The 22,503-nt window shown below is 37.4% G+C and overlaps 1 protein-coding gene and 2 long non-coding RNA genes across 3 annotated transcripts in view; all 3 read left to right on the top strand.

Annotated features, from left to right (window-relative positions):
- The first annotated feature begins 4,067 nt into the window (after positions 1 to 4,067).
- On the top strand, positions 4,068 to 5,647 carry LOC137039411 (uncharacterized). Its single transcript, XR_010897640.1, has 3 exons — positions 4,068 to 4,296; positions 4,870 to 4,913; positions 5,080 to 5,647. It is a non-coding gene; the product is annotated as an uncharacterized lncRNA (long non-coding RNA).
- Positions 5,648 to 6,621: 974 nt separating this feature from the next.
- Positions 6,622 to 22,503, top strand: part of LOC137040038 (uncharacterized) — a 146,809-nt gene continuing 130,927 nt past the window's right edge. Inside the window, exons 1-3 of the mRNA XM_067415460.1 lie at positions 6,622 to 7,303; positions 7,509 to 7,835; positions 8,242 to 8,562. Coding sequence (XP_067271561.1) covers positions 7,252 to 7,303; positions 7,509 to 7,835; positions 8,242 to 8,562 — 700 coding nt within the window. The 5' untranslated portion in view covers positions 6,622 to 7,251. The remainder of the gene's footprint in view (positions 7,304 to 7,508; positions 7,836 to 8,241; positions 8,563 to 22,503) is intronic.
- LOC137039410 (uncharacterized) lies at positions 9,946 to 14,323 on the top strand. Its single transcript, XR_010897639.1, has 3 exons — positions 9,946 to 10,093; positions 10,440 to 10,534; positions 12,087 to 14,323. It is a non-coding gene; the product is annotated as an uncharacterized lncRNA (long non-coding RNA).

The following is a 22,503-nucleotide window of genomic DNA, read 5'->3' as shown; positions in this document are numbered from 1 at the left end:
AACTCAATTCCTGGAGGGCCAGACTTGCAGAGTTTAATTTCAACCATAGACTAAAACAATGGACAACACTAGGTTTCTAAAGAGCATTTCTGAAGGCCAAAGTGTGTGGAACCGGGCCGGCCATTGAATCAATAAGTTGATTCATAACGGTTCGAAACTTTTTGAAAACCGGCCCATCACTATATAAGTCGTTATTTAGTTTTTTTGTGCACAAAAACTATTCTCGTCGCTTCATAAAATGATTGTAGAGCCACTGTATAGTGAGATGGGCTTTGTAACGACGTCTTGGTGTCAATGAAGGCCTTTCTGAGCCATCGGATTTCAACAAAAATATTTCAAAAAAATATAAAGTCTTACGGGTGTTGAACGACACGAGGGTAAGTAATTAATGACAGAATTGTCATTTTTTTGGGTGAACTAACCCTTTAAATTCTCCTCAAAATTGAAAATCAGTTTATCAAAATAACCACTAGAGGTCTTCACCATCACATCCACCTCGGCGGGTGGTGGGTCTTACCGTCTTACCATAGATATCCATAATAAAGGCCTTTATTATGGATATCTATGGGTCTTAGGCCTACCTCGAAGCCGCCGAACTCCACTAAACTTCCTCAACGAGATGATGACCCACATGGAAAGAACCTATATGAGGATATATGCGCATATATGAAACATATATGCAGCTTATATGTACATATATGCTGCATATATGCACATATATGATAATATGTATGCTGCATATATGCACATATATAATATGTATGCTGCATATATGCACATATATGATAATATGTATGCTGCATATATGCACATATATGATAATATGTATGCTGCATATATGCACATATATTCCACATATAGGTAAAATTGAGGTGCATATATGTGCATATCAGGCCATATAGGTCTCCTGTATTGCTTCTTTATATCCACATATAAGCCATATAAGATATGTCTCAGCTCATGGCAGGATCCGGTCATAGCTCAATGTAATTTTACAGGTTATGGTCTGTATTATTTGTTTTGTTTTTTGTTTTTACAGAATTTTCCTGTTTTTTCATTATACAAGAAATGCCTGGTGTTTTACAGATATTCGCTGTAATTTAAATTTCGACTATTACATTTACAGGAATTGCTTGTATTCTGGTAGCCTATTACATCTGTTTTTTTTTTTTTAAGATGGATTTTTACAGAATAATATGTAATTTTAGCCTATACATAAAAGTGTGATTAATATTTTACAGATTTTTTTTTGTAAAATTAGAAAAAAGTAAACGAATGTTTAACTACAGAAATCAGCAGTCATTCAACATGTTTTACTTACCATTTAAGATAATGTGTTGGTTAGTGAGTTGTTTTAGGCTAAATAATAGTATTTGTACATTAGGCCTATACATATTAGTCAAACTATAAATTGGATTGTAGCTACTAATCTTTTAACCTTGTCTTGCAAACAAAAAAAAAGAAGCTAATTTTGATAATTTTTTGCACTGACTAATTCTCCCCCAAATTTCCTAACCACATCTATTCATGTACATTTGATGGGTTTCCAAATCCAGTTGCAAATGCAGCTGTGTGTGTGTGCGCATGTGCGTGCGCTTGCATGCGCGCGCGCGTGACGCAGTTTCAAATTTGCTGCCGGTGTTACGAGATTTTCGGTTTCTGAGCTTTTCGGTTTCAGTGGGCGGGGCTAACATGAATATTCATGAGTTTCCCGGACGTGAAACTGAGAATTTTAGTTCACGCACATTTGTTACTCAGCATGTTTAATGGACTATCTCAAAAAGGTAAATAATTTCGGCGCGAGATTATGGCTAAACTATTTATCGTTTCAGAACAGTTCATTATTATTATTTGCACGTTTTGTGCATTTGTCCTATGCTACAATTGTCCCTGATGAATGCAGTCGTTCACGTGTAATGTTAGGAGAAGCAAACTTCAAGCAGCCTAGTCGAATACATTTAGCAATTTAATTTCGTTGTTATTTTCCTTTGTGCTCTGGTGTCTTTTATCAGGTTATGAACTGCCTGTAACAACTGAAATAAACCTGTTATATTGTATCTGTGGACATTATATTTTTTTGCAACATATAGCCTACTGATGATGTGTTACCTTTCCCTTTTCATGAGCATAACAATTGAACATTCTTCATGTTCTCTGATTGTGAACTGTCTGCTGTGTGGTTAGTCACAGTCCTGAAAAATGTTGCTGATTTGTTTTTGTTTTTTCATGTTTCCAATTAAAAAATGTATGAATAAAATAATTTTAAAGTTTGAAATTAATTGTTTTACAAACAAATATAAATTTACAAATGAAAATTATGACACTGTGTAAGGTTCCACTTACACTGTGAAACCAAATGTTCCAGAACACACATCCAATTTCCAATAGAAGAACAGATAAATAATAAACTTATGAACAGATTATCATTTTATTTATTGTTATACACTTCTGTTAGTTTTAAAACTGTTATCCCTCTGCAAATGATTGAAATAACACCCACAAACATGTCAGTGGCCTAATAAACATTTTGCAACCTATACTGATATTACTCTCTGCTCTTTCTTTGACCATTTCATTAAATCTCTTTCAGTTGCACTGCCTGGATGATACACATTGATGATCATTTATATCTGATCTGTTTTGATGCACAACAAACACTAATTTATCAGTCATAAAGTCATAAAGGCCTGGTTTCACAGACAGGGTTTAGATTAACTAGAATTAGGCCTAGTAAAATTAGGAGGACATTTGGCTTTAACATTAAACATGCCTTAGAAAAAAAAACATTAATGGGTGCATCTTGAGACAAAACAATGGAACTGATATATATTTAAAGATATGCTTTCAGTTAAAACAGCTAGACTTTTCTGTAAAACCGGAGGTGTGTCATAAACATGTAGGTTCTTAATTGGGCTTCATAGAAACACTTTTGACTTTAAATCTTGAAAAATTAAACATCTTTAAACTATTGAATCTATGTTAAAACATTTATGACATTCTGTCATCTTGACTTTTTTTAATCACTCTTAAGATTTGCAAGGCAAAAGTTTGGAATCACTATGATTTAAATGTTAACTTTTGTTCAGCAAGAATGGATTCTATTGGTAAACAAACAACAACAAAAAGACAGTAAAGACAAAATGTTACAAATAATTTATATTTCAAATAAACTACCTATTCATAAAGAATCCGGAAAACAGCAGCAAAAGCAGCACAACCATTTTCAACTGTGATACATGTTTCTGGAGCAGAAAATCCCTATATTAGAATGATTTCTGAAGGGTCAGGACTCATGTGACACTGAAGACTGGAGCTCTGCCATCACAAGATAAAAAAATAAAATAAATATAAAGAATACATTTGGTAAAAATATTTTTTAATTTTATTAATCAGATAAATGCCGTCTTGGTGAACATAAAAAAGAAAGACCTTTGAACAGTATTATTAGCCTAAAGAAAAACAGGCAGACTTTTCTCATGACACTTTTAATTCAAATTGTACTTCTGTAGACCTATTAAAGCAACACATTCATGCTTGTGTGTGGTTTTAAGTTATTTGATAAATAAAAATGAACAAGAATTTAAGAACAAATCACACCAGGATAGATTAACTTTTTAGTCCACATAAACAAATACAGGTTTATGAAAAAATATGAAAATTATTAAAATACCGTTTTAAAGCATCATCAAGAAAGGAAAATCACAACGAAATGAAATCAGTAGGCTACGACTAGTTGAAGTTTGCTTAAAGCCTGCAATCTTTCATTCAGGTATAGCTACTACCTCTGCACAAAACTTGCTAACTAATAAATATTTCGTAAACGCAATAAACAATTGAAGTTTAGGCATAAATTCGCGCGACATTGAAACGATTTACCTTTTTTGAAACAATAGATTATATCTGCTGAGAGACAAGGAGGAGCAAGCTAAAATTCTCAGTTTCACGCGCATGTGCGGGAAACTCATGAATATTCATGTCAGCTCCGCCCACTGAAACCGAAAATCTCAGAAACCAAAAATCTCGCAACACCGGTTAATTTTCCGTTAGTCACGCCCACAACAGTTTGCGGAGAGGTAACGTTACAGTGAGTGATGTTAGAGCGGGTGATTTGATTTTATATTAGGCTAAGCTACACTCGTGAAGTGAGTCGTGAGATTAACTGGATTTGAGCAGCCGTGAGCAGGATCTCGGAACTATGTGAGGAAAAATAACGCGCCATTTCAGCGAGAATGTCTCGGCAACTACAGCGACTTTTGACAAGCAGCGGCCATCATATCAACCGATCACTGGGCTGAGGTAAGAGTCTCATTCTATGATATTTATATCGTGTGGCTGCACATTGATGTTGTTGGTTGTTTTAAAGCTGTTGTTAACATTTCTAATCGTTGTTCAGTCACATAACTGGCGTTGAGTAAAACACTGAAAATTATAGCAGTTCAGGCCTCTTTCAATTTTCCATCTGTTTAACCAAGATTAACTTAGCTATTCATAAAGTTTGAAAGGTTGTATGTGGTAGTTATGTTACCGTCATTATATCTTTTGAAACAGTGAACTGACTTTATCGATTAACTATAGGCCTATATATATATATATATATATATATATATATATATATATATATATATATATATATATATATAGCTCTGGAAAAATGAAAATATAAAATATATTATATTATCATCGATCCAGATGATTGGACAGTTACGTTACACCCCTAGAGTTATATGATGCAGCTAACGTTAAGTCTTCCAGATCACATTAGGTTGAGGTTTTTGGTCTCAGTAAAACATGCTGGCATGTTTTAATTAATGTAATAGTCCTATTTTTTTTATTTGTATTATTTTTTTATGCTTTTTTGTGTGATTTCAGGTCCTGTGGAAAGACTGGAGGTCTACAGCAGGCGAGCATTGCAGGTGTGGAATAAGGGCACTGTTCTTCTCATTCAACAAATTCTTTGTTTGCATCTTATCATGCAGCTGTTTTGAATAGTATTTTGTTATAATTGCAACTAGAATAATTCAGAAACATGGCTTTTCCTATCACTGCTATCCTGACACAGCTCTCTACCCTTCATTCCAGCGGATGATCAGCCGTAGCTGCTCGCATCTCAGCCTGCTTGATGGAAATTTCCGACCTTCACCTGGATGACCTTTACCTTCAACTCAACCTCGCCAAGACGGAAGTGCTCGTGGTTTCAGCCAGCCCTACCTTTGTGTTATAACTGATCAGTTAATCTTCACAGACCACATTGCTAGAACTGCCCGATCTTTAGATTTTCCTTGTACAGCATTGGGATGATCAGGCCATTTCTATCGAAACATGCTACACAACTCATCCAAGCTCATGTTCCAGCCACTGGCATCAGTGTTTGCTGATGCACTGTGAAGACTTGCGCTGTGAAGGCAAATGGCGCATTGTGGTGCCATCCCAAAGAGGCACAAAATCACTTTCACAGACCTTTATCTGGACTGTTCCATGCTGGTGGAATAACCTGACTAACTCCAGCCATTTTCAGGAGACCACTAAAGATGCATTCTTTTGTGAACACATGACCCATTAAAACTAGCTCTTTTCTGTTTAACAAAACTGCTAGACTAACTAAAAATTGTCACTGCACTTATTGCTGCTTCCATACTCTTCATTTGTAAGTTGCTTTGGATATTTAATATTTATTTAATGAAAATTTAATTGTACATGTGTAAAATAATAACTGCAATGTGACAGTATAAAAATAGAAAGATAATAGTATATAATTTAGAATATGCAAAAATATCTACATTAAAAGACAAAGCTTGTATTTCCTACAACAGAAGTAACTTGACATATGTGTTATGTAAAATGACTAATAATGTAAATGTGCAGTTTCTGTACAATATTTTGTAAATTTAACAGAAATTGGCTGTAAAGGTTGCTATTTATGTACAAGTAGGCCTACTTAATTTAGAGGTTGAAGTTGTGAGTGGTTCTGTTCAAATAAATATTAATACTGTAAATATGCAAACATGTTTTTGAATTGATGTGCTTACTGCATTTTTATAAATAATATCTTAGTTATTGTACATAGAAAACATATATTTTAAAAGTAAATTACTGTAGATGGACAGCAGGTTTGTAAAATAAATTTGATTGAAAATTTGATGTTTTATGTGTAATTTAACATAATTGATCCGTTTTTCCACAGTTTAATAAATTATAATTAACATTAATATACTGTAATTAATTTTTTTACAGTGTAGGTGAAGGTGCATATATGCACACATATAAGTGCATATAAGTACATATATGTGCATATATGTGCATATATGTACATATATGTACATATAATATAGGAAAACGGCCAATTTTATATATGTCACATATATTAAAAACCTATATCAAATCCTATATTAAAACATATATGTTTATATAGGTTCTTTCCATGTGGGGAGGAACAGAAAACAGGATCTTTAACAACAAAACTCTCACATATAAACATCAAACATGTAGTATCACAGACGAATACGGAGGGAGAACACTGAGGGAGAAATGAGATGATAAACAAGGGGATTAACAAGACACAAGTGAACGACGTGACTAATAATAGAGACGGGTAAAAAAAAAAAAAAGAGGTCACAGGGACTAACCAAAAAGCACACAAGATAGAGCATACATGTAACAACAGTGAGGCACTTACAATGAAAGTGAATGGGGTTTCAATATTTCGGCCACAAAACAAAAGCAATATGAGTGTTAACCTATTACAACCTTGTTTCCTTAGTATCATAATGCTATAAACCTATGACTGTACAAATTATTTAAATGGTTTTCAAAATAATTGTAAGTGCCTTTAGAAAATTATAAGATTCTGCTATTAAAGAAATGCCTCACCATAACTTTGAATTTTGCTTTAAAAATAATTATGATTCTGAATGCACAAATTCTGTTGAGCATAACTTGTATAGAATATTCCTTCAATAAAACAAGAAATGGCGTGGAAAGGGGGGCTATATATGGATAGGCTATTTGACTCTCTTCTGGAGCCGGTCTCTAGCGGCCAGTCGATGAATTGCAGTTTAAGTCTCTTCAGGAGGTTGCCGCTCGTGAGAAGCCTGTGCACGTTACACACCCCTTTCTCTGTCATCGGCCGCTCCTTAGGGAAGTTCGAAGATTTTACTTTCACTTGAATCAACTCCGTCGGGATTAAAGCAGAAGAACGGAACCTTTTAATGGATCAGATTTTTCGGTCATTTTTCTTAGTGGAAAGTGGAGAAAATGAAGCTTTTTATTCATTTATTCTCAGTGATGTTGTTTTTTCTCCACCACGGTAAGACATTTAACCTGTTAGTTATCATCTCTCTTCTGAATCAACGATAAAAAATATATTAAAAAAACGATTTATGGTCAATATTTGTCCATTAAAATACTTGTATTTATAAGTGAAAAAATGTAGCGTTGTATAGAGAAAAGGGACAAAGTTTGAAAAACACTTTTGTATATTTTTGTGTTGCTTATGTCATTTTTTTCTTCAGGTGTTTTCGGTGTTGGTTTAGATGAAGTGTCAGTGATGGAGGGAGATTCAGTCACTTTATACACTGGTGTTGAAACAAGCCAACATGAAGATATTAAATGGTATTTTGATAACATTCGCATCGCTCAAATCAGTGGAGACCTCAGTAAGATCTGTACAGATGTTCAGTGTAATGAAGGTACTGAGAGATTCAGAGACAGACTGAAGCTGGATAATCAGACTGGATCTCTGACCATCACACACACCACAACTGAACACTCTGGACTTTATAAACTACAGATCATCAGCAGCGACAGTAACAGTGAAAAGATCTTCAATACCGTCTGTGGTAAGTCATTAATGTTTATTATTTTAGTTTACATTACAATGTGTTGTATGTAGCTTATGTATTTTTATAATGATATTTAGAGTATTGTTTTTACCTGTATATTATTTCACATACATTACACAGATAATCACTTTACAAATTTGCTAGAACTATCTCAGTTTACATAATTAAACAGTTTGTTTTGATTTAAAACTAAATCATTTGCGAGATACTATTTTAAGAGTGTTTCTTTTATCTTTTTAAAGAGAAATATGTAAAATATGAAATATGTAAAATATGCATACATAGTTATTTTCAGATCAAAAGTTAAGAAGGGATTGTGCAATCACATTCATGTGCTGTTATTTTGTTTTGTAGTTTTATTTTCCCCCAAAAGATCCTCCACATCTGTTGGTTTGTGTTTCAGGTGTTTCTGCTCCTGATCGAGATGAAGTGAATAAACAGGAGGGAGAATCTGTTACTTTAGAGTCTGCTGTATTAGGAACACTGGATGATTCAATGACGTGGTATTTTAATGACGTTCTCATCGCTGAAATCACTGGAGATCAGAGTCAGATCTGTGCAGATGATCAGTGTAAAGAGAGATTCAGAGACAGACTGAAGCTGGATCATCAGACTGGATCTCTGACCATCATGAACACCACAACTGAAGACTCTGGAGAATATAAACTACAGATCCTCAGCAGCAGCTTCAGCATCATTAAGAGCTTCAGCGTTTCTTTCTCTCGTGAGTATATCATCATTATTTTTAAATCAACCCAATAAATGCTGGCTTATGGACTGTTAAAAAAATGAAGTCTTGACCTAATAACACGTTGACTAATGTTAACATAATAAATGCATAATATCCTGTTAGTTTTGCTTCACACAGAAAAATAGGGTGTCAAAATTGTACTTTTAGGGGTACAACAGCTTGTCGCTGGGGCAGTACCCTTAAAAGAACAACGTTGTACCATTTTTACCACAAAAAGGTTCATAGTAGTACCTTAAGGTACGCATTTGTACTCAAAGGTACTAATATGCACCTTTTAGGAGTAAAACAGATGTCCTTTTAAGGGTGCTGCCCCAGCGACAAGCTAAAGGTACAATTTTGACACCCCATTTTTCTGTGTTTGAACAGTGTTTCCTCAGTAGTAAAAACAATATACCAAAATACAAAAAATATTTTTACATCATACTAAGTATACTTCAAATCCTTAATCATATTTATTGACATGTCACTTAAGACGTACAGATATAAAACTATAATTAAACTTTATTTGGAGTATTTCTATATTGCACAATCCACATGTCCTAATATTATGCCTAAAATGTGTTTTAATATCACTGTTAGTAAGAATGGTGTGATTAGTCTTTGAATGCAAGATATTTAAAGTGCACCTAAAGTATTCTTGCAATAGTTCCTCTTTACCACAATTAAATCTACTTAAAGGGTTAGTCCACCCAAAAAATTAAATTCTGTCATTAATTACTCAGCCTCATGTCGTTCGACACACGTCATGTAAAGCCTCAGAGCTTAATGAATCATTGTATCGAATCGCTGTAGTGAGATGGGCTTTGTGACGACGTCTTTAGTGCCTTTATGGGTTTTGAGAGAGGAAATGACATTGGTGTCAATGAAGGCCTTTCTGAGCCATCGGATTTCAACAAAATATCTTCATCTGTGTCTGAAGATGAACAGAGGTCTGACAGGTGTCGAACGACATGAGGGTAAGGAAATCATGACAGAATTTAAATTTTGGGTGAACTAACCCTTTAAGTATACCTTTATTTGCACCTCAGCACTTCCGCACAATTAAGTGCATTAAGTACAACATTTGTGATAGACTTCAAGTAATATCAGTTTTGTATACCAAAAATACAACTGCAAGGTATTCATATTAACCCTTTAATGCATGAATGTTTCGCCAATCTTTATTACATATTCGGGTCTTTAGCGACCCGGATCTATATCTAACACGGATGGATCTTTGTCTCGATAATATAAAACTTTACATTCAGCATTTGCCTCATATTTGTGATCTCAAACATATTCTCAAATCTATAATTTTCAACATCTTCAAAATCAATATTTGAATTGTTGATTCCTCACCAGATCCTCCATCAAGTGACAGTGATATTAATATTTGGTTGCATTCAGTACTGGCTCTTGCCATTTCAAGTGTTGCTGATGATTCTTCCTATTCTTTTGTTTTCTGCCTTCGGTAACTATGGGTGAAACGTCACTTCATCATTGTCAAACACAAAAGGGATTAAAGGTAAATATATATATATATTTTTTATTTTTTTATTTTATTTTACATTTTTAAATTAAATGTTGTATTTTTTATAATGAATTGATTGAGGAATACTAAGAAGGTTGATGTCTAACTTTAGTAGTGAATGGCGTCCTGGGTCGCTAAAGACCCGATGTATGCGTTTAAGGGTTAAGCACATAAATATGTAAATATATTTAGTAGTATACAAAGCATAAAAGAAGTGTATTTTAAATACATTTTAGTGTTTTTCTTTTCTCTTGGGTGTTGAGTGACTGTTACCTGCAGTTGCTATAAACTTCAGATGGTGCCATTTATTCTCGTAATGATGTCTGTTTCTCTTTATCAGTTCCAGATTCAGGTCTGTCTTTAGGTGCTATAAAAGGAATAGTTGTTGTTCTGCTGGTGGCTGCTTTAACTGCTGCTGTGATTTAATACAAGACTGTAAGTATGACATAAGATATATGAGCTTTACTGGGCAAAAATCTTTAAAAGAACAGTGATATGAATAAATGTTTATATTATTAAATTATACAATTATTTTATATTATATTAATATATGAATATTATATTCATATGGTTGTAAAAGTTATATTCTGTTTTGTTGTTTTATATCAATTTATTATTTATTATATTAATATACACTCACCTAAAGGATTATTAGGAACACCTGTTCAATTTCTCATTAATGCAATTATTTAATCAACCAATCACATGGCAGTTGCTTCAATGCATTTAGGGGTGTGGTCCTGGTCAAGACAATCTCCTGAACTCCAAACTGAATGTCAGAATGGGAAAGAAAGCTGATTTAAGCAATTTTGAGCGTGGCATGGTTGTTGGTGCCAGACGGGCCGGTCTGAGTATTTCACAATCTGCTCAGTTACTGGGATTTTCACGCACAACCATTTCTAGGGTTTACAAAGAATGGTGTGAGAAGGGAAAAAAGGGATTTCTGTTGAGACATTCAGATGGTGGAGTCACAATTTGGCGTAAACAGAATGAGAACATGGATCCATCATGCCTTGTTACCACTGTCCAGGCTGGTGGAGGTGGTGTAATGGTGTGGGGGATATTCTTGGCACACTTTAGGCCCCTTAGTGAAATCGTGGAAATGCCTCCTACCTGAGCATTGTTTCTGACCATGTCCATTCCTTTATGACCAGCATGTTACCATCCTCTAATGGCTACTTCCACCAGGATAATGCACCATGTCACAAAGCTTGAATCATTTCAAATTGGTTGCTTGAACATGACAATGAATTCACTGTACTAAAATGGCCCCCACAGTCACCAGATCTAAACACAAAATAACATCTTTGGAATGTGGTGGAACGGGAGCTTCGTGCCCGGGATGTGCATCACACAAATCTCCATCAACTGCAGGATGCTCTCCTATCAATATGGGCCAACATTTCTAAAGAATGCTTTCAGCACCTTGTTGAATCAATGCCACGTAGAATTAAAGCAGTTATGAAGGCGAAAGTGGGTCAAACACAGTATTAGTGTGGTGTTCCTAATAATCCTTTAGGTGAGTGTATGTTTGGTTGAGTGTAAGCCCTCATTTCTTTCAGTTTATTTTCCTGTGTCAGTTTACTTAAGCCCCTTTCACACAGAGTTTCTGTAAAATGCTCTGATAATGTGTTCCGGGATTTGTCCTTATATTGTTTGATTTTAGTTCTTTCACACTGCCATTTCTGGAATCTGTGTGTGTTCACACACATCTTGTAAAGACACGTGACAGCAGGATGTGTTGTGTTTGCACACATTTTTTCCTCATTCCTATGTTCCTGACAAGCAAGCACAACATTTCTTCTTTGTTGCTGTGCAATGTGACAACACAACTAATAGTTGGTACGGCCCTAGTGCTGAGTGTATCATAGTGTTAAATATTTAGTAGAAAAAAGCTCTGTATAAACAACAGGGAAAAAACAATTCCAAGTATCCATCAACCCTTCTCATTACTTTTAACCTTTTGTGAATCTGTATTTTCTTACAGAAGAACACCGAATGAATAGCATGGAAGATGTGACGTTCTTAAATCAGACTTGGGCAGAGCCAGCCAATACAACAACGTAACATCATTTATAATTTTGATGAAACTGATCTCTTATTATTTGTTTTTTTAATGATTTAAATGATAAATTAACACATTTAGCCTTAAACAATATATGAATAATAAAGAAACATCAGCGAGTGCCTGATGTTTCTCAGTATGAAGAGGTTTATTAAAGCTGTGATCCACAGAAACAGTGAGAGATTATCTCCGTTTCTGCTCATTTTCACTCATGCTGATCTGGTTTGACCAGAGGCGGACAATAGTTGAGTATTTTTACTTTCTACTCAAATACTTTTTCAAGTATATACTTTTATTAGTGTTTTTCTTTGGAAAACTTTTACGTCACTACATTCCAAAGCATTATATATAATGTCATACTTTTTACAGCACTACATTTCATAAAGTTGTTGTTTTTTTTACCATTGAATATCATTTAGTACTTAAATACATTAAACATATAGTACTTTCGTGTACTCAAGGACATTTTTAATTACTTTTACTTGAATAAAAGTACACAGCACTACATTTTTAATGTAATTAAGTATTAGCCTGACAAGCCAGACCCACATCAAGATGTTTGGTCTGGAAACTCACCATTGACAGCTCAATCTGAGGGGCGGGATAAACGGTTGTCTTTCAAACTCCCTCTGCACGCGATAGGATAGCGCTACAACCAACCAGAGCAACGTGAAGCGGAGCTCGTTGATAGATTAAACATTCGCCGTATCCGGTCGGCTAAACTCTGAACACATCTTCCCTTTTTAAGAATGACTTCAGTGCTGTTCTTTGTTCTTTTCTCAGAGAAAAGCTTAACTCCAAGTCTTCCAGAGTCGCGGTCAGAGCTGATTCGAAAGACCGCCGTTTGCCAGTTTCTGTGTTTACTAGAAGCACGAAAACGCAACTCAGCGTCGGCCCCGCCCACCGACTCTATACACAATGTGATTGGCCCGGCAAGAGTTTGGCGTTTACAGCTCAGAAGGGTATAGAGAGTTGCTAGACGACACTCGCGGGCAGATTAGATTTGCTGCCGCTAGGGTGCGTCTAGATTTCTAGGCTAGTATTAAATGATATTCAATATGAAACAGAGTGCAGTAAAAAATACAATATTATGTTTTGGAATGTTGTGAAGTAAAAGTGTTCCAAAGAAGAACACCGATAAAGTACATATACTTGAGAAATAAAAATACCTGGAAAGTAAAAATACTCCGCTACTGTCCACCTCTGGGTTTGACATCAGTTATTTTGTCTGCCCAACTGATACTGTCGGTGTTTTACTGGTGTAGCTACCAGCTACACTGGAAACAAAACCAGCTTCAATAAGCTTGAAAATGTTTTAATTTTATTGTATTAATAGTTGGTAAAACACTTGCCGAGTGTATTTCTTCCGCTCAGTGCCTGTAAATGGACACACACCCGATACAGGCTGTGTTAAACGCTGTTACTCTGCCATTAAACCTGAGAAATACTTGATGAAGGAATGTTGCAGCAATAAATGTGTGTATTTTAGATAAAAAAAATATAGTTAAGTTATAGTGAGTCTTCATATATTTGGTAGACATAAATTTATCTCTTGGTGAAATATGCAACAGTAAGCCACTGAAGCTGTGAACAAATATCTGTGATGTTTTATGAGGTGCTGATTCATTCATTTGAATTTTTTGGAAGTTGAGATGAAGACCTGATGAAGATCCTTTGAAGAATGATGAAGAATCATTCTTTCAGTTTTATTAATGAAGTATGTTCAGCTGTGATTTTTGAGTGTAATTTTATCATGGAATTATTGTATTAATTACTCTGCCAAGTCTAGCCTTCAACTTGAGACTTGCAGAGTTTCTTAGTTCTTTTTTTTGGCAGCATTTATATCCTTGTTCCTTTTTTTGAATATGTCTTTTTATCTGGTACTCTAACTTACTTCCTGAAATGTTTATGTCAGGTAAATATTCGTGGTTTTGTCATAAGCAGTTGTAATTTTCCTTTTAATAAGATATAACAATATAAGTATAACAAATATTGATTCCACTTTGGGCAGAATAGTTTTAGACCTTTTCCTTTTCTGTGTTCCTTATCTTTACAAAAGCCAAATTTGCCTTGAACTGAAACACGAATACCATTTTCATGTTTGGACGCCCAATTTTTCAGTTTTTGATTTGTTAAAAAAGTTTGAAATATCCAATAAATTTCGTTCCACTTCATGATTGTGTCCCACTTGTTGTTGATTCTTCAAAAAATTACAGTTTCATATCATTATGTTTGAAGCCTGAAATGTGGCAAAAGGTGGCAAAGTTCAAGGGGCCGAATACTTTCGCAAGGCATTGTAAGTATGTGGAGAATCTCAAAAAATATCTAGAGATTGCTTAAGAGTTGGCAGCTGCATTTGTTGGCAAAGCAAATCAGAGCAACAAGGGAAGTTATGATGAGAATGTACATTAGTGTGAGATTTGTGTCCTGGTGATAGGGTTTTCATCAGATACCTGGACCTGAGAGGGAAGCATAAACTTGCTTATCACTCTATTATCAACTCTGTTATCTATGTGAGAGAAACTCATCTGTCAGTCTACCAATTGGTTCCAGAGAGTATTAAGGAACCAAAGAAGGTCTTGCACAGAGATCATATTCTAGGTCAAAGGGTTAGTTCACCCTAATGTTGTTCGACACCCGTCAGACCTCCGTTCATCTTCAGACACAGATGAAGATATTAGTGTTGAAATCCGATGGCTCAGAAAGTCCTTCATTGACACCAATGTCATTTCCTCTCTCAAGACCCATAAAGGCACTAAAGACGTCGTCACAAAGCCCATCTCACTACAGCGGCTCTACGATCATTTTATGAAGCGACGAGGATAGTGTGCAAATCTTAAAACAAAGTTTTGCACCGTTATGAATCAGTGTAGCGATTCATGATTCCTGAATCAATATGCTGATTCATAACCGTTCAAATCTTTGTTTTGAAATCGGCCATCTATAGAGATAAAGTATCTAGGCACTTGATTTTACATAAACAGAGTAAAAATACTCCATACTGTCCGCTTCTGCTAGTAGTTTCCTATTTTAATACAAAAAAATGTTAGTTCATGAAAGAAAACTTTTAAGTATTTCTCAGTAAACTACTAGTTTATCCTGCAAGTATACTTGTAAGTTTTCTTTAAGTGAACATAACATTATAGTTTAGGGGTGTAATGTTACACATATTCGTACAGAACCGCCTGGGGACACCTGAGACTTATATTACATCTGTAACAAGAGGCATAATAGGTGAGGTAAAGAAGTGACTGATGAAAGAGCACAGTGAAGGGTGGTTATATTTAATAACATTAGTAGAATTAAGCTAAAAATCTGAACATTTATTTGAGTTGCTTTACCACTTGTACACCATTATATGACACTAATACAGAGCAATAAAATATCAGACATCACAATAACAACAAAAAAACATGTCATCGTCATCATAGATGTCATCAAACAAGGTCATACAAAGAGCAAATAGAGATTCTGACAGAAATCAAAATTTGTGAGTCAGGGCCCATGAGCGGGAACATCAGATCCTGTAGATACTTTGATCATGATCTTTTGGGGATATTTTCATACACCACCTCTTTCTTTGATTTCTGCAAGAAAACACACACTCATTCAGGAACTTGCTGATGTAAAGAAAAAAAAAATTAAATAAAAAAGATATGAATGTGTCTGTAAAATACTTTATTTGCTAATAAGGGTAGAGCAGGGGTGCAAAACTCAACTCCTGGAGGGCCACAGCCTTGCAGAGTTTAGGTTCAAGTACCATAAGCCCCGTTTCCACCAAAATTACCCGGAACAATTTGTACCAGGAACTTTTTTACAGGAACTTTTCTCCCCCCCAGACCTGCAGCTGTCTGCGTTTCGACCGCGATAAAGTTCCGAGAAGATTAGGCAAATTAGTCCGGTGATGTAACGTTAGGACTGCACGCGACTGCTCCTCCAAATCAGTGAAGGACAGTAATAATTTTTAAGTGTACCGATTGAAAGATTTAGTGAACTGTTTACATGAGACGTTATCTAAACCGATCTGATGTTTACATGTGATGACTTTCAATCGCAATCATTTTGTCACATGCAGTTTGTCTGCCGCACCAAAAATGTCAACGCTGTTTTCTCCAGCAGCTGGAGTGTGTTTACTGTAGCCATAGCAACTCTTAACGGCCACCAGGACTAATACAGTATTATTTATAGCTATTTGTTGTAAAGTGTAATAATCATCTCAGAAAAAGAATCTTCTGTCAGGCGCAGTTAAAGTAAAAACTGCCTGGGGCAATATACGCTGTGTCATTACTCCAACATTATCTTCATAACTCACGAAATAAAAAGTTTACCCCTCAGAAAAATGTACTTTCCTCTCTTGTCAACATGAGCGCGGCGCGCGCCGTCAGGTCATGTAAGGACACACACTTAAAAGTAATCGGTCAGGTCGTTTACATGGTGAAAAAAAATTAATAACGAGTATGGAAGAGATTCAAGCTGTGCTGCTTTTGCTGGTTATGTATAGGTTTACTAAAGAGGTAATTAACAACGACAGAAAAGAGCACTAATATGCAGATTCGGCAGCATGCAGCATATTCAGAAAGCTTGTAAAGCTAGATTTAAAATGACAATGTATATTATTATCAGCTATTACGGACATTGCACGTGAGATGGCTGAGACGACCGCGCGCCACCAGACAGAGAGCAAAGCCCCGTTTCCACCAAAATTACCCGGAACAATTTGTACCAGGAACTTTTTTACAGGAACTTTTCTCCCCCCCCAGACCTGCAGCTGTCTGCGTTTCGACCGCGATAAAGTTCCGAGAAGATTAGGCAAATTAGTCCGGTGATGTAGGACTGCGCGCGACTGCTCCTCCAAATCAGTGAAGGACAAGTAATCATTTGTGTGTGTAACGTTACCGATTGAAAGATTTAGTGAACTGTTTACATGAGACGTTATCTAAACCGATCTGGTGTTTACATGTGATGACTTTCAATCGCAATCATTTTGTCACATGCAGTTTGTCTGCCGCACCAAAAATGTCAACGCTGTTTTCTCCAGCAGCTGGAGTGTGTTAACTGTAACCATAGCAACTCTTAACGGCCACCAGGACTAATACAGTATTATTTATAGCTATTTGTTGTAAAGTGTAATAATCATCTCAGAAAAAAAAATCTTCTGTCAGGCGCAGTTAAAGTAAAAACTGCCTGGGGCAATATACGCTGTGTCATTACTCCAACATTATCTTCATAATTTACGAAATAAAAAGTTTACCCCTCAGAAAAATGTACTTTCCTCTCTTGTCAACATGAGCGCGGCGCGCGCTGTCACGTCATTTAAGGACACACACTTAAAAGTAATCGGTCAGGTCGTTTACATGGTGAAAAAAAATTAATAACGAGTATGGAAGAGATTCAAGCTTTGCTGCTTTTGCTGGTTATGTATAGGTTTACTAAAGAGGTAATTAACAACGACAGAAAAGAGCACTAATATGCAGATTCAGCAGCATGCAGCTGCAGCATATTCAGAAAGCTTGTAAAGCTAGATTTAAAATGACAATGTATATTATTATCAGCTATTACGGACATTGCACGTGAGATGGCTGAGACGACCGCGCGCCACCAGACAGAGAGCAAAGACTGATATTTACTGAACGCAGAACGAACCTCGCAAAAGACTTTTAAAAATGCCGGTTGAACTGCGTGAGCTCAACCAATCAGCATGTTCAGCGCCCAAGTCCCGCCCTCGAAAGTTCCTGAACTTTGAAAAAGTACTACCTCGCGAGCAGGGCCGTTTGGAGGGGGAAATATTTACCCGGAACTTCCATTTTACCCTGGTTCCTGCGGTCTAAACACACGAAGTACCACCCAAAGTTCCTAGTTCCTGGGTAAAGTTCCTGTGGTGGAAACGGGGCTCAAGACTGATATTTAATGAACGCGGCAGAACGAACCTCGCAAAAGACTTTTAAAAATGCCGGTTGAAATAAAATGCTGCGTCAGCTCAACCAATCAGCATGTTGAGCGCCCAAGTCCCGCCCTCGAAAGTTCCTGAACTTTGAAAAAGTACTACCTCGCGAGCAGGGCCGTTTGGAGGGGGAAATATTTACCCGGAACTTCATTTAGACCCTGGTTCCTGCGGTCAAAACACACGAAGTACCACCCAAAGTTCCTAGTTCCTGGGTAAAGTTCCTGTGGTGGAAACGGGGCTATAGACTGTATTTCTGAACCCCAAAGTGGGCGGAAAGAACATTTGACAAAGAGGTGGGACTTGGGTGGTCTAACCACTGTGTGGTTTCTTTTTCTTCAGAAACAGCACATACTTTTAGGGCATAGACAGAACATGTAGATGCATTTTTGACGCAGCCACTGACTGATGAAGCTTCGAAACCTTTACGAATCTTTTGTTTCGATTCAGTGGTTCAGAGCATGCGTCAAAAGTCACGCGATTTCGGTAAACGAGGCTTCGTGTTTTTATACATTGGTAGACGTTGTAATAAGGTACTTGTAAAATTAAAAGGAATAGTAGTAGTTAGTCTCTGTTTAGCTGACCCAGCTACAGAACAAACAAAACACGCCCTAAAGATGATAAAGGAATATTTTACATACTGAATATTTAATGGTATAAATTGATTAGTTCATTGCAGCTGATTTAATTCATGTCTGGATTGAGTTTTTGTTGCATTGAACTAACCCTGTCCAGCAGGGGTCACCAGCGTGTGGCGTTTCCAACGCTTCGAAACAGTGAATCATTTTGCAGAGGATTTGGTTCAATTGACTCGAAGCTTTGAAAAGATTCGTTTCTCCCATCACTAATGTGAACCCATGAATCATGTGGAAAAAACCATTGGAGTTGACCTGTTCTCTGATCAGTTTAGACATTTTAAAAATACATTAGTATCCTATAGTAAAAGGAAGAATAGTAGTTATTTTATTAGGCTATTGGTCGGTTTAGCAGAGTCATCTATAGACCAAACAAAACAGCCTGAAAACAGATAAATTAATGCACGGGCTACCACACTCTTAGTTAATTATATCGGATGATTCGTTAATTGCATTTGATACATTTTACTTTCAAGAAACCATTGTAGATAATGCGTATATGCATGTTTGGCCCTTTTTACAGGCTATATGGGTTGACATGAGTTTTTGTTGCATTTACATTGAGTGGAGTTTCCAACGCGTCGAAACAATGAATCGTTTTACGAAGTGATTACAAGCTTTGAAAACTATTAGTCCGATAATACCACGTGACTGTGATGGCGCATTTTAACGGTCATCAGTATCGTAACTTGTTTTATATTTTCATTTTTAATGTATATTTATAACACTTTTTAAAACTATATTTTATTGGCATCAAATAATAAAAACTAGTTAATGCTGCAGTAAGGGTTTTTCTATTTCAGTGGCTCAGGGAGTGAGAGTCAAATTGACATTGAGTGACCAGTGCTCTTTTCCACTCTCATTACCCACAACTGCTCTGTGTGTGTGTGTGTGTGTGTGTGTGTGTGTGTGTGTGTGTGTGTGTGCTCTGAGTTTATGACTCTTTTCTTGGCTGCACATCACTTAAATTATCTTACCTGTTTTTGTGTTGTTGGGTTACCCGATGCTGAATCACTTCTGTTTTCCTCTGGTGTCTGGACTGTATAAATAATCACAGATGTGTAATGTTTTCAGTGAAAATTTGTGCTTTAAAAAGGTAAATATTTAGACATTGCATTGATTGATGGCTTTCTTTACCTATTTTTCGACGGTTCCTGTAGATGCAGCACATCACGACCATAGCAATAATCCACAGAGATCCAGCAGCAGAAGAGATCAACACTATCAGATAGACTGAGACTGAAGGAGGAGAAGGAGACAGTGCTGTAATGATAAAGAAAGTGATTCTGATCTACAACAGAAGACAGATCAGGCCAGTGAATAAACACACACATTATATCAGCCGTGCTGCCGTACCTGCACATGTGTGGCAGAGTCGAGGGATGTCGGGATGTCTGGTCTGGTTGCTGATGGGATTGTTCAGCACACAGTTGTAGGTGTCGTTATCCTGATATTCCACCTCCAGAGGTAGAGAGAGACTGATGCTGAGATCAGACACACTGATGCTGGACAATAAACTGTTTCCTTTGAACCAGGAGAGAGTCACATGACTCACATTCACCACTGATGAACACACCAGTGAACAATTTGATGATGATGAAGAACAGTCTCTGCTGATGTCAGGAACAGGCAGACGAGCTGGAAAACATAACATAATAAAGACAAATATTGATTTAATCTATACAGCCATCTTATTTTTTGGTGTGTTGATGGTCCGAGAGAATCTCAAACTAAACTAAAAAAAAAAAAAATTTAATCATATGAAATGTAAATAGTTAAAATTAATTATCTGGTTTCAGTACAAGTTAAAGGGATATTTCACCCCAAAATAAAAAATTCTGTCATTAATTTCTCATCCTCAAGTCATTCCTAACCTGTAAGACCTTAGTTTATCTTCAGTACACAAATGAAGATATTTTTGATGAAATCCTAGCGCTCTCAGGCCCCTCCATAGACAGCTTCCTAATTGACACTTTCAAGGCACAGAAAGGTAGTAAAGACATCATTAAAGTAGTCCATATGACTTCAGTGGTTCAACCTTAATGTTATGACGGTTTGGGAAGCCAGGAGCAGAACCCAGGGTGTAAGCCAGGATGAAACCACAAGGGGGAGACTGAGGCAGGAGGAGCCACTGTGTTGCCGACTTGATGGAAAACACCCTGAGGATGACTGACGACGATACCGCCACCAAAGATGGAGACACTGGTGGAGGGCGGGTCGATGAGCCCACGCGAGACCGATGACACCAAAGGCAGAGCCGGAGGGATGAGGGAGCCTGGAGGAGCCATATGGCCGGTATTTTCCGGTGGAGCCAAGCAGGGGAGGAGCCGGGGCTAAGCCGATGTGTCGACAGGCCGCGGTGGAGAATCGGGGCACAGAGACTAGAGGCGGGGACATTTTGTGCTGGATGGAGCTGGTGGTCTGAAGATACTGGGCGAGTCCTGACAGCATGTGGCTGAGACTGAAGGACAGCAGCGGAGACGGGGCTAAGAAACTGGCTGATTGAGAAGGTGGGAGAGGGAGGCTGGGCGGGAATTCTGGAGACATGGGGGACACTGGAGAAACGGGGGAGCTGGAGAAACCTCAGTAAACAAAATTATTAAATTCTCCTCAAAAATGGCAATCATTGCCCCAAAATAACCACTAGGGGTCTTCACCATGACATCCACCATGACAGCGTGGTAGGCGGGTCTTCCCTCGAAGCCGCCAAACTACAATAAAACTCCCTCAACGACGACCAATGTTGCCGGCCCAAACACCTGGTCTGGTTGGACTCTCAAGGCGTTACTTAGGCCTAGAAATCTAGACGCACTCTAGCGGCAGCAAATATATTTTGCCGCGAGTGTCGTCTAGCAACTCTCAATACCCTTCTGAGCTGTAATTGCCAATCACATCGTGTATAGAGTCGGTGGGCGGGGCTTAATATAATGACGGCCGTGTTGTGTGTGCGCGTGCTTCTAGTAAACACAGAAACTGGCGAATGGCGGTCTTTCGAATCAGCTTTGACCGCGACCCTGGAAGACTTGGAGTTAAGCTTTTCTCTGAAAAAAGAACAAAGAACGGCACTGAAGTCATTCTTAAAAAGGGAAGATGTGTTCGGAGTTTAGCCGACCGGATACACCTGAAAGTTAAATTTGTCAACGAGCTCTGCTTCACCTTTGTTGCTCTGGTTGGTGTAGCGCTATCCTATCGCGTGCAGAGGGAGTTTGAAAGACAACCGTTTATCCCGCCCCTCAGATTGAGCTGTCAATGGTGAGTTTCCAGACCAAACATCTTGATGTGGGTCTGGCTTGTCAGGCTAGGCGTAACTGGCTCCGGGACGATGACTGCTTACGACCTCTTCTCTGGTCTGGGCTCATCCATCACGGCAGGCTGGTCTGTGGTGGGCACAGGAACTTCTATCCTGTTGATTGTGATCTCTGGTGGATTGCTGGTGGATGGCTGGTCTCTGGTGGCGGTGGAGCAGGACTGGTGATGTTGTCATCTTCAGCAGGACCGATGGTAAATGGCGAGTTGTTAGTTACCTGCAGGGGCGTCGGACAGGGGGTAATAGTGGAACTGATTAATGGGGAGCGGGGGATTACCAAAATCGAAATATTGATAATCCCAAAATATTGATGGGGGGGAGGGATTATCAATATCAAAATATATATTGATAATCCATAATATTAACATGACAAAATTACATAGTTGTTAGGGGCCCACCCCTGGAATCTGTGACAACATTTGGTGCTACACCTCCGGTTACCAGCACCCACTTCAC

This window comes from Pseudorasbora parva, chromosome 14 (genome assembly GCF_024679245.1).
Source record: "Pseudorasbora parva isolate DD20220531a chromosome 14, ASM2467924v1, whole genome shotgun sequence".
Classification (NCBI taxonomy): domain Eukaryota; kingdom Metazoa; phylum Chordata; class Actinopteri; order Cypriniformes; family Gobionidae; genus Pseudorasbora; species Pseudorasbora parva.
The sequence above is the reverse complement of the archived record's forward strand: the minus strand, read 5'-3'. Positions and strand labels throughout refer to the sequence as shown.